The sequence below is a fragment of the Somniosus microcephalus genome, chromosome 23, assembly GCF_052327205.1.
Source record: "Somniosus microcephalus isolate GS21.2 chromosome 23, FLI_Smic_1.0, whole genome shotgun sequence".
Lineage (NCBI taxonomy): Eukaryota > Metazoa > Chordata > Chondrichthyes > Squaliformes > Somniosidae > Somniosus > Somniosus microcephalus.
In genome coordinates, this window is record NC_141009.1 from 18,902,686 (window position 1) to 18,915,073 (window position 12,388).

The following is a 12,388-nucleotide window of genomic DNA, read 5'->3' on the forward strand; positions in this document are numbered from 1 at the left end:
TATTATGAAGAAAATGAACAGAATCGAGATTAAAACAAATAAGACAAGAATCCCTTTGCACTTCTCTGTTGCACTTTAAACAAATTGGACTTTGTCTCCTTGATGAAAAGGAGTCTTCCTGGATTATATCCTTGACTTTCCTTCTGATGCACAAGAAGATAGATATTGTTGACAAGTAATCAGAGTTGGCCCATAGTAAGACACTTCCTGTGGTGACAAATTAATCAAGCATATTAGATTTTGCAGGTATCGGGGTTGTCTCCCAGAAACAGCTAAGCACTTCATACACCTTCAGACACAGTCAAAATGCGCAAGAGTGGCTTGCAGGACCCGCTGGGGTAATTATAAAGGTTGATGAATGAGTGATAGCCTGCTGATCAATATTAATTATTTCTCTTGCCTTTGTGTCTTCCACCCCTTGTTAAGCAAGCCTCATAAACAGAGGTCAGAGGCTAAGAATGAATCCAGAAAAACTGCTTCACACAAAGGGCTGTGAGAATGTGCAACGCACTCCCCCAGAAAGCCGTAGATGTAAAGTCAATTGAGGTATTTTACAGTGCGATAGATACTCATTTGGGAAATTATGCTATTACAGGACAGGAGGCAATGTAATTTAAAAAGATAGAGCGGCCATAACTAACATAAATGGTGAAGCAGGCTGAATGGCCAATTCCTGTTCCTGTCAGGCACTCCCTTTGAAGCAGAATCTATATACAGGAAACTCTGGTAGCCGGCATCGAGAGGACCGGGATGGTGCCAGTTGATTAAAAATTCCGGATGACGGAGAGGATTATCTACCGAGGCTATTTTTAATAAACAAAAATAAATAAATCAAGAAATGTGCAGTATACAGTAATTGGGTACTCCTGGCAGCGCGGGAGAGTCAGACTCCTGTTATTGAGGTGTTCCGACTTCCGACAGCGCCAAGAAGCCAAGTAGTGGCAGTTTGGAGAACTACCCCCACTGACTAACTCGGCCACCATGGGAGACTCGGACTCGGCAACATTGCCGGTTATTGAGGTGTTGTTTTCGGAGTGAGAATTTTGCCGGTTAATAGAGAATTCCGGATATTTAGGTGCCATTTAAACAAGAGTTTCCTGTACCACACCAGAATGTGGATCTACCACACCCCCTCACAGAGGTAAGGCTGCTATTAGCCACACAGGGTCATGCTTTGGTTCATAGGAAGTAAGGGCTTGCCCGTGGATTTAAAAAAAAACGTAATATGGAGGTTCTTTAATATCCAAAATTGGACAAACCTCCATTCTGATACTGGATATTTAAAATAATTCTAGTAAACTCCTTCTTGACCTGGATTTGTTAGATGTGTTGTTCATTCACATTAGGAAATTGCATTGATTGCAGAAAGGCAGGTGTGTAAATTTAAATCTTGGTTAATGCTCTTCCTGTGTTTGAGTCTACCCGTACGAATTTATGGCAGTAAATGGGTTAATTCCTCTCTCTATTTTTTTCTGTTTAGATTATTCCCCTTCTAATGCACCTCTTCCCTGGGAAATCCATAGATGAGATTATGGCCAGTAAAGTTGTAGAATCTGCAAGGACAAAGTTAAAGGCTAGCCTCCATGCCTGTGTACCTTGTGTCATGAAAACGCTTCAGCAAAGGTACGACACTGGGTTTCCTGACGGTTACAAGTAGATTGAAGTTATTTCAAAGTTCCAAATACACTGTTCTGTGTGTCTCTTCCCTGCATCGTCAGTGTGTTGGAATCATTTCACTGTTGCCGATCAAGTTCATTCTTCCTCAGCATCTGAAATCTATGGAACTCCTCGCCTCTCAAGCTTCAAGTCACCCTACAATCTTCAGGCCTTTGAAATCCAAGCATGGTGCCACCTAATCACGGCTTGATTTACTTTGGCTTCTTTTCAATGTTTTTCAATCCTGGTGGGTTTTTTTTATTCGCTTATGGGATCTGGGCGTCTCTGGCAAAGCCAGCATTTATTGCCCATCCCTAGTTGCCCACGAGAAGGTGGTGGTGAGCCGCCTTCTTGAACCGCTGCAGTCCGTGTGGTGAAGGTACTCCCACAGTGCTGTTAGGGAGGGAGTTCCAGGATTTTGACCCAGCGACGATGAAGGAACAGCGATATATTCCCAAGTCAGGATGGTGTGTGACTTGAAGGTGGTGGTGTTCCCATGCGCCTGCTGCCCTTGTCCTTCTAGGTGGAAGAGGTCGCGGGTTTGGGAGGTGCTGCCGAAGAAGCCTTGGCGAGTTGCTGCAATGCATCTTGTAGATGGTACACACTGCAGCCACGGTGCGCCGGTGGTGGAGGGAGTGAATGTTTAAGGTGTTGCCCTGCCCTGTGAGCCCTGGTCCAGGTTTCTCAATTAAATAAACAATCAGCACTATTGGAGGGCAGTGCCAACTTTTCACTGCTGCTACTCACTTATTCCCTCCTGACTGCCATCTTGTATCTTCCTCAATTAGGCCATGCGATGGGAACACTGTCAAATTACGTCTTTTATAAACTTTTGTATTTGGTTCAAATTGATTATTGGGATAGATCTTTATTAAGAGCTTATTGTCAACCTGTGACGTTAGGTGATCCCCAATCAAACAGGTGTGAAGGTTTTTTTTATTCATTTGTTCCTGGGATGACATTTACTTCCCCGAGGGCATTAGGAGTCATCCACGAAGTACGGGAGCGGACTCGCATCTAGAGGCCAGGTTCCCGAACTCTGAAGGGCGAGTGAACCAGTTGGGTTTTTACAACAATCCGGCAGTTTTCACAGACATTTTCTGGTGTTAGATCATCAGATTTTTGAGTTTAATTTCACAACTTGCCATGGTGGGATTTGAACTTCCAACCTCTAGGGTTGCTAACGCAAGACCGTAAACACTACAGTACCCACAGGTGCTTTAATCATGACCTCACATGGATAGTAAGTGTACAGGCTGTTGCTCTCGATCAAGGATTCCCTGCGGGATAAGGTCATTTAGGCTGGGAGTAAGAATGCTGGTTTGAACAATTCAGAGAATTCCTTCCATGTTCTAATTTCCTTTCGGCAAACTGCAAACCACTGACATCGTTCCCCCACCCCCCAGATAATAAGGGATTTGGGAAATTAACCAGGCGATACTCTTCCCTACCTTTTCCTTATATCCCGATATCCGATTCAGCCAGTCACTTGAAGGCTGTGTTCTATCATTGTTAAATGTATTGTGTTTCTTATCCTTTTCTATACTTATTGTCAAACCGAGCAATTCCCTTTTCTAGTGACTGGTTTCTATTGGGATTGAAAGCACCAAGTGTATCAAATTGGACCCATCCTGATCCAAGACTTCCTATTGGGTACTCATCGCATGGTTGCCCTAGCTCTTTCTAGAGCCACCAGACTCTGACACGGGTTTACGTGTTCTACCTTGTGTGTAACGATGTATTTCAAACCCTGCCCAGATATCCCTCTCACCGCGATTCGTGACCCCCTCCCCACCATAACAGTCGCTCACCTTTACAGCAAAACAAACACAGATGAAATATCTTGACCAGGTTCAACTTTACACAAAGATTGAACGTAAATACAGATACATTTTCAGCTCCAGCCATGTGCAGCGGCACTGAAGCCACTCCCACAAAGTGATCGATGTAAATCTGAACAACTAAGATTTGAAACACCCTGTCAACAGGTGTAATTACTCCCCCTATACTTGTTAGCTTTATTGGGTGTATCAACATTTTGTATAGACTGTACACACATGTTGCATAGAAACATAACATAGAAACATAGAAGATAGGAGCAGGAGTAGGCCATTCGGCCCTTCAAGCCTGCTCTGCCATTCAATGAGATCATGGCTGATCATCCAAATTCAGTACCCTGTCCCTGCCTTCTCCCCATATCCCTTGATCCCTTTAGCCTTAAGAAATATATCCAACTCCTTCTTGAATATATTTAATGAACTGGCCTCCACCGCCCTCTGTGGCAGAGAATTCCACAGGTTCACCACTCTCTGGGTGAAGAAATTCCTCCTCATTTCAGTCCGAAATGACTTACCCCTTATCCTTAGACTATGACCCCTGGTTCTGGACTCCCCGGCCATCAGAAACATCCTTCCTGCATCTAGTCTGTCCAGGCCTAACAGAATTTTATAGGTTTCGATGAGATCCCCTCTCAATCTTCTAAACTCCAGTGAGTATAAGCCCAATCGACACAATCTCTCCTCATACGTCATTCCTGCCATCCCAGGTATCAGCCTGGTGAATCTTCGCTGCACTCCTTCCATGGCAAGAACGTCCTTCCTCAGATAAGGCGACCAAAACTGCACACAATACTCAAGGTGCGGTCTCACCAAGGCCCTGTACAACTGCAGCAAGACATCCTTGTTCCTGTACTCGAACCCTCTTGCTACGAAGGCCAACATACCATTTGCCTTCTTAACCGCCTGCTGCACCTGCATGCTTACCTTCAGCGACTGGTGCATAAGAACATCCAGGTCTCTTTGCACTTCCCCTTCTCCCAATCTATTGCCATTCAAATAATAATCTGCCTTCCTGTTTTTGCCACCAAAGTGGATAACCTCACATTTATCCACATTATAGTGCATTTGCCATGTTTCTGCCCAATCACCCAACCTGTCCAAATCGTACTGGAGTTTCACGACATTCTCCTCACAGCTTACCCTCCCACCCAGCTTTGTGTCTCTGCAAATTTGGACATATTACATCCAATTCCCTCGTCCAGATCATTAATATATATTGTGAACAGCTGGGGTCCTAGGACCGATCCTTGCGGTACCCCACTAGTCACTGCCTGCCACTCGGAAAATGACCCGTTTATTCCAACTCTTTGCTTTCTGTCCGCCAACCAGTTCTCTATCCAAGTCAATACCTTGCCCCCAATCCCATGTGCCTTAATTTTACACGCTAATCTCTTATGCGGGACCTTATCGAAAGCCTTCTGAAAGTCCAAATACACCACATCCACTGGTTCTCCCTTATCTATTTTACCAGTGCAATGTCTGATTAACCGACTGTCATTTTTCAGCCTGCAGTGACTTAATATTTTCACTAAACACTATTATGGAGCAACATTTTCACAAGTCCGACAGATATTTGCCCTTAAAAATGGGGAGCAATTAATTCCACATAAAAAGGTGCAATACCATCCATCATGCTGAAGAGATTATACCGATCTCCTTCCTCCTTTAACTTCTTGATTCCAATAAAACACTTTTTTCCCCCCTAAGTAGACAGGTTGCTTTGGCCAGATTCAGCTTGCCAGTAGAAAACTGCTGGGTTCTCTACTTCTCCACACCGACCCAGAGGCACTTTTTGTTCGGACGCTAATTGTGAAGATCAGTGTGAGCACCTGACAACACGGTCTTCAACTTCTTCCAGACAAAGCAGCGAATATAATTATCTATATAGAACAGAGTGTCTATAATAAGTAATTAGTAAAAGTGATACAAGTCAACAAAACAGTCTCAGTTTCATTCTCTCTGACAGGGCTATTGCAACATTTATAAGGCCACTGGGGAATCTGTCTTGCCCTTTGGCATATCTCAGTAAAGTCTGTTCAAAATTTTACATCCAATTCGGTCAGCTTGGCTCAGCGGCAGCACTGGTGCCCAAGTCAGAAGGCTGTGGGTTGAAATAAAAACAGAAAATGCTGGAAATACTCAGCAGGTCAGGCAGCATCTGTGGAGAGAAACAGAGTTAATGTTTCAGAACTGGAAAAAGTTAGAGATGTAACAGGTTTTAAGCAAGTGCAGGGGCAGGGAAAGGGGGGAGGGGAGCAAAGAACAAAAGGGAAGGTCTGTGATAGGCAGGAATGATTAAAGGACAAAAGGTATGATTGTACAAAGCAAAAGGAGATGTTAATGGGACAAGTAAAGAAACAAAAGATGGGTCTAGAGGATGTGCAAATGGGTATAACAAGCATCAGCAGCTGCCATCTGACAAAATATGGTCTGAAATTGTTGAACTCAATGTTGAGTCCAGAAGGCTGTAAAATGCCTAATCGAAAGATGAGGCGCTGATCCTCGAGCTCCCCTCCCCCCTTTCCCTGCCCCTGCACTTGCTTAAAATGTTACATTTCTAACTTTTTCCAGTTCTGACGAAGGGTCATCAACCTGAAATGTTAACTCTGTTTCTCTCTCCACAGATGCTGCCTGACCTGCTGAGTATTTCTAGCATTTTCTGTTTTTATTTCAGATTTCCAGCAGACACAGCATTTTGCTTTTGTATTGGCTGTGGGTTAGAATCATAGAATGGTTACAGCACAGAAAGAGGCCATTCGGCCCGTCGAGCCCGTGCCGGCTCTCTGCAAGAGCAATTCAGCTAGTCCCACTCCCCGGCCCTTTCCCTGTAGCCCTGCATTTTTTTTCCTTCAGGTACTTATCCAGTTCCCTTTTGAAAGCCACGATTGAATCTGCCTCCACCATCCTCAGGCAGTGCATTCCAGATCATAACCACTCGCTGCGTAAAGAAGTTTTTCCTCATGTCGTGTCTGGATCTTCTGTCAATTACCTTAAATCTGTATCCTCGGCCCTTCCGCCAGTGGGAACAGTTTCTCTCTCTCTACTCTGTCTAGATCCCTCATGATTTTGAACACCTCTATCAAATCTCCTCCCAATCTTTTCTGCTCGAAGGAGAACAACCTCAGCTTCTCCAGTCTATTCATGTAACTCTGATTCCTCATCCCTGGAACCATTCTTGTAAATCTTTTCTGTACCCTCTCTAAAGTTTCTTTAAAAACTTGAGCGCATAATTTAGACTGATAATTCAGTGGCGTGCTGAGGGAGTGCTGCATTGTCAGGGGTGCTGCTAAACTGAGGCCCATCTGCCCGTTCGGCTGGACAAAAAAAAAAGATCCTATGACACTATTTCAACAAGATCAGTTGAGAGGTCCTGGCCAATATTTATCCCTCAATAACACCACCATAAACAAATGAATTGGTTATTTATCTCATGTGCTATTTGTGGGACCATGCTGTGTGCAAATTGGCTGCTGCATTTGCCTATATAACTGTGACTACATTTTAATAGTAATCAGTTGTCTGTGATGCACCTTGGGGCATCCTGAGGATGCTGAAAGGTGCTATGTGAATGCAAGTCTTTCTTTTCAACTCTCATTAAGTACATGGATCACATTTGTGAGGCATTGGTCCACATTATTGTTGCGTCATGTCCTGTTACAGAACTAAACGAGTACAAAATTATCAAGGCTCAAGGAACATTGGAAATTCGAAGAATATATTTTATCCCTCAGGGTAGTAAATGCCCATCAAAACTATTAGCGGCTGCTGAAGGTGTGCCCGATTGGCTTATTTGGTATCACTCTTCCCTCTGGGTCAAAAGATGTGGGCTCAAGTTCCATACCAGAGTCTAAACAGACACCCCAACGCAGAATTGAGGGAGTGCTGTATTATTAAAGATGCTGTCCTTTGGATGAGACCTTACAAATGAGGTCTTTTCTGGTGATCCTACTGCACCAAACAAAGAATGCAGTGAGTTCTCCCAATGTCAAGACCTCTCTCAAACAGTGCCACAAAAAAAACCCCAGATTGAACAATCATTCATGTATTTGCTGTTTGCGAGACATTGCTGGTGAAGAATGGCTTCTGTGTTTGCTTACATAATAATAGTCACTGCACTTAAAAAGCAAGTGCTACATCAATGACATTTTTTTAATGTAAACTAACTTTGAAAATTACCGTAGACAGAGAAGTAGTCTACAGAACACGACGGTTCCTGTGCTGTGCTGTTTGTGAAATGCACGTGCTGGGAATTGAATAATGTGAGTCGTTATGCCAGGTTGATATTCTGCAGTTTGAGTAGGTAACTTTGGGGATTAGTGAGCCGTTTCAGGGAGCTTTGTTTTTCTATAAATTTCAACTGTGATTACCTTCTCTCGGGAGATTGAGTAGCACCCACCACAGTAGAGCCAATTGTACAGGGTCTTTGAAAATATTTGATCTGATGGACTGTGACCTTTTCTCATTCTATGTTATCCAAAACACTAATTAGAACCCTTTCAAAATGTAATGCACAATGGCCATTATGTTCATGATATAAGAACATAAGAAATAGGAGTAGGAATAGGCCACTTGGCCCCTCGAGCCTGCTCCGCCATTCAATAAGATCATGGCTGATCTTGGGCTCAAAACCACTACCCCGCCTGCTCCCCATAACCCTTCACTCCCTTATCTTGCAAAAAATAGTCTATATCCACCTTAAATGTATTTAATGACCCAGCCTCCACAGCTCTCTGGGGCAGAGAATTCCACAGATTTACCACCCTCAGAAGAAATTCCTCCTCATCTCAGTTCTAAAAGGGTGACCCTTTATTCTGAAATTATGCCCCTGAGTTCTAGATTTCCTCACGAGGGGAAACATCCTCTCTGCATCTACCTTGTCAAGCCCCCTCAGTATCTTATATGTTTCATTAAGATCACCTCTCATTCTTCTAAATTCCAATGAGTATAGGCCCAGCCTGCTCAACCTTTCTTCATAAGTCAACCCCCTCACCATGGAATTAACCTAGTGAATCATCTCTGAACTGCCTCCAATGCAAGTATATCCTTCCCTAAATAAGGAGACCAAAACTGTACGCAGTACTCAAGGTGTGGTCTCACCAATACCCTGTACAGTTGTAACAGGACTTCCCTGTTTTTATACTCCAACCCCTTTGAAATAAAGGCCAACATTCCATTTGCCTTTTTGATTACTTGCTGTACCTGCATGCTAACTTTTTGTGTTTCATGCACAAGGACCCCCAGGTCCCTCTGAACTGTGGATAACCTCGCACTTTCCCACATTATACTCCATCTGCCAAATGTTTGCCCACTCACTTAGCCTGTCTATATCCCTTTGCAAGTTCTTTGAGTCCTCTGCACCACTTGCTTTCCCACCCATCTTTGTATCATCCGTAAACTTGGCTACATTACACTTGGTCCCTTCATCCAAGTTATTAATGTAGATTGTAAATAGTTGAGGCCCCAGCACCGATCCCTGTGGTACCCCACTAGTTACCGTTTGCCAACCGGGAAATGACCTATTTATCCCGACTCTCTGCTTTCTGTTAGTTAGCCAATTCTCTATCCATGCTAATATATTACCCCCAACTCTGTGAGCTCTTATCTTATGCAGTAACTTTTTATGTGGCACCTTATCGAGTGCCTTCTGGAAATCCAAATACACCACATCCACTGGCTCACCTTTGTCCACCCTGCTTGTTACACCCTCAAAGAACTCCAGCAAATTTGTTAAACATGATTTCCCTATATCATAATGAAGAAAATCATATTTTAAGTAATATTTTAATTTTACTTCTCATTTAGAATTGACTGAAATTTGAACTTTTAAAAAAAATCTGTATTTCCGTAATTCATCAGTGAATATTAATTCACATTGCTGACATACATGAATCAGCAACAAGCAAAAGGGGGAATTAACAGCAAGTTCTGACAGGGTTACTGAGAAAAGACAACTATGATTAAACTTCCTAACTTAGAAATGAGGAAGTATATTAATTTGAGCTTTAACACTTTACTCTGTGTACATTGCAGACTGCCCATTCTAACGGAACCAAAGCATCCGAACAATCAGATCTCCGGCACTGACAAGGAGGCACAGGAAGCAGAAAGCAGTTTCGCACCTTGTATAAATGAAACAGACCTGTATGAAGAAATTGTAGCCAGAAAGAAAATGGTAAGGACAATTTGAACAGTCACTCTTTGAGAAGAGAGATACCAGTCTTAGCAATTGTGGAAAGAGTTACCGTTGGCCAAAAAAGGTCACTAACCCTTATAGTGCTATTCACACTTCCCTCTGTGGTCTCACGATTGAGAACAATGCAAGTGCAGAATAGCTGGAGTATTGTGTCCCATTCCGGGCACCGCACTTAAGGAAGGACGTGAAGGCTTTGGAGAGAATACAGAAGAGATTTACTAGAATGGTTCCAGGGAAGAGGGATTATTGATGTAGATAGATAGGAGAACAATGGGGTTGTTCTCCTTCGAGCAGAGAAGGCTAAGAGGAGATTTGACAGAGGTGTTTAAAATCATGAAGGATTTATGAAGAGTAAATAAAGAGAAACTGTTCCCAATGGCTGTAACCAGAGGTCACAGATTCAAGGTGACTGGCAAAAGAAGCTGAGGTGACATAAGGAAAAACTTCTTTACATTACGAGTGCTTAGGATTTGAAATTCACTGCCTGATAGGGTGGTGGAAACAGATTCAATAGTAGCCCTCAAAAGGGAATTGGATAAATACTTTTAAGGAGAAACAATTGTAGGGATATGGGGAAAGAGCGGGGGAGTGGGACTAATTGGATTGCTCTTTGAAAGAGCCGGCACAGACTCGATGGGCTGAACGGCCTCCGTCTGTGCTGTCCTATTCTATGATTCTAAGCCACACAAATCGTAAGGTACCAGGCTTAATTCCTGGTCTATACTGAGCTAGCGCATCTCAGCCAAGGCGTAATTGGGGGTGTTGCAACTGACCTCCGTTCCGCTGGGCTACAGCAGGGAAAAATTAGTCAGGGTGCCCCCTGCTGATCGCCATCCAGCGAGCCCCCTCTGTATGGATGGTAGGAGAACCAGACGAGAGTTGGCTGTGATGATCTCCCCCGTCGATAGCTTGTCTATCAATGTTTACCTGCATGGAGATCTTCTGGATTAGGTCCGCATCTACCTGCGGGTTCGCTCAGTGACATTTCCCCCCCCCTCCCCTCACAGCGTGAGAGTTCATCCAGAACCACCTAATCCTTGGAAAACCTGTTAGTGGCTGGACATACAGAATGAAGTAGTTTCAGAATAGGTCTTTTCCACGTGTAGAAGCATGTTGTTTAATGTGCAGTATCTGTGGCCTGTATCTACTGCTAACGGGTGGCACATTTTTCTATGTTGACACAGATAACTCAAGAAATCAGAAAGTCTCTTCACTATAGGAAACCCCTGCTGGTTGACCGACCAAGGATTAGTATGATTTTACAGCCTGCAGACAATGCTTCCCAAAATTCAGAAGGTGCATCAAAAAGGAAGCCGTATAACTGGAAGAAGTTTAGCTCCCTTTTTACAGGCGGGACTTGAGTAATGCAAGTTACCTTTCACTACTTCTTCAGTCAATTCAATTAGTCAATTTAATAAAATGGTGACGTTAACTTTTGCCAATAGACTACAGATTAAATAGATATTTAAACCTTAAATATGCTTGTACTCACTTATACATTCAATGCACACAGAATTACAAAGTTGTGGTGAAATACTTATATAGTCTATTGTATTAAAAAAAAAGCAGCATTACACAGTAACTTGAGAGATGGTATGTTTTTACCCAGCAGGATTTAAACACACCCAATCAGTTAGGATCATGGAAACCAGCTCTTGGTCTGTAGCCCTGTAGGTTACGGTGCTTCAAGTGCATATCCAAGTAGTTTTTAAATGTGATGCAGTTTCTGCCTCTACCACCCTTTCAGGCAGCGAGTTCCAGACCCCCACCATCCTCTGGGTGAAAAATGTTTTCCTCAACTCCCCTCTAATCCTTCTACCAATTACTTTAAGCCTATGCCCCCTGCTTATTGACCTCTCTGCTAAGGGAAATACGTCCTTCCTATCCACTCTATCTAGGCCCCTCAATTTTATACACCTCAATCAAATCTCCCCTCAGCCCCCTCTGCAGTTCAAGGCAATTCATCCACACATATAATTCAATGAAACTAGAGATATTTAAATGCATCTCCATCCCCCAGGCTGTTGTGCAGTGTGAACCGGAGAAATAATTGTATATTTCCTGACTTTCAAAACTGTAGTTTTTAATACTTCAAAAGAAATCCATCCTCTCACCCCCGCCAAAAAAATACAGTACCCAATGTAACATGGTGCACAAACACCATACAGGATGTTAATTAATAAATCTTTCTAGTAATTGAGGGGTAAAAAAAAGACCTGTTGGACGGTAAACATCGTAAATTTAGTGCTTTTACAACACGAGTCTTGTGGCTGGGACACACCCGGCACACAGCAGCTGTTAGAGGTAAAGCATTTTTATTATTATAAAAGCCAGCCATTAACATAAGAAATAGGAGCAGGAATAGGCCATTCGGCCCTTTGAGCCTGCTCCACCATTCAATGAGATCATGGCTGATCTTCTGCCTCAACTCCATTCACCGGCCCTATCGTCATAGCCCTTGATGCCCTTACTAGCCAGAAATCTATCGACTTCTGTTTTGAATATACCCAATGACTGAGCCTCCACAGCCCTCTGGGGTAGAGAATTCCAAAGATTCACCACCCTCTGTATGAAGAAATTTCTTCTCATCTCAGTCATGAATGGCCTACCCTTTATCCTGAGGCTGTGGCCCCTGGTTCTCGACTCCCCAGCCAAGGGAAACATTCTTCCTGCATCCACCCTATCAAGCCCTGTAATAATT

At 43.3% G+C, this 12,388-nt stretch overlaps 1 protein-coding gene across 2 annotated transcripts in view; it reads left to right on the forward strand.

Annotated features, from left to right (window-relative positions):
• The window catches only part of LOC147101708 (tetratricopeptide repeat protein 16-like), a 62,202-nt gene that overhangs the window by 48,449 nt on the left and 1,365 nt on the right, over positions 1-12,388 (forward strand). The window contains exons 12-14 of one of the 2 annotated variants that reach the window (XM_085965540.1): positions 1,481-1,623; positions 9,525-9,666; positions 10,872-11,053. In XM_085965540.1, the coding sequence (XP_085821666.1) occupies positions 1,481-1,623; positions 9,525-9,666; positions 10,872-11,048 (462 nt within the window). In that variant the 3' untranslated portion in view covers positions 11,049-11,053. Of the gene's footprint in view, positions 1-1,480; positions 1,624-9,524; positions 9,667-10,871; positions 11,278-12,388 lie in introns of those variants that run through there. The other variant, XM_085965539.1, reaches the window with a different exon arrangement.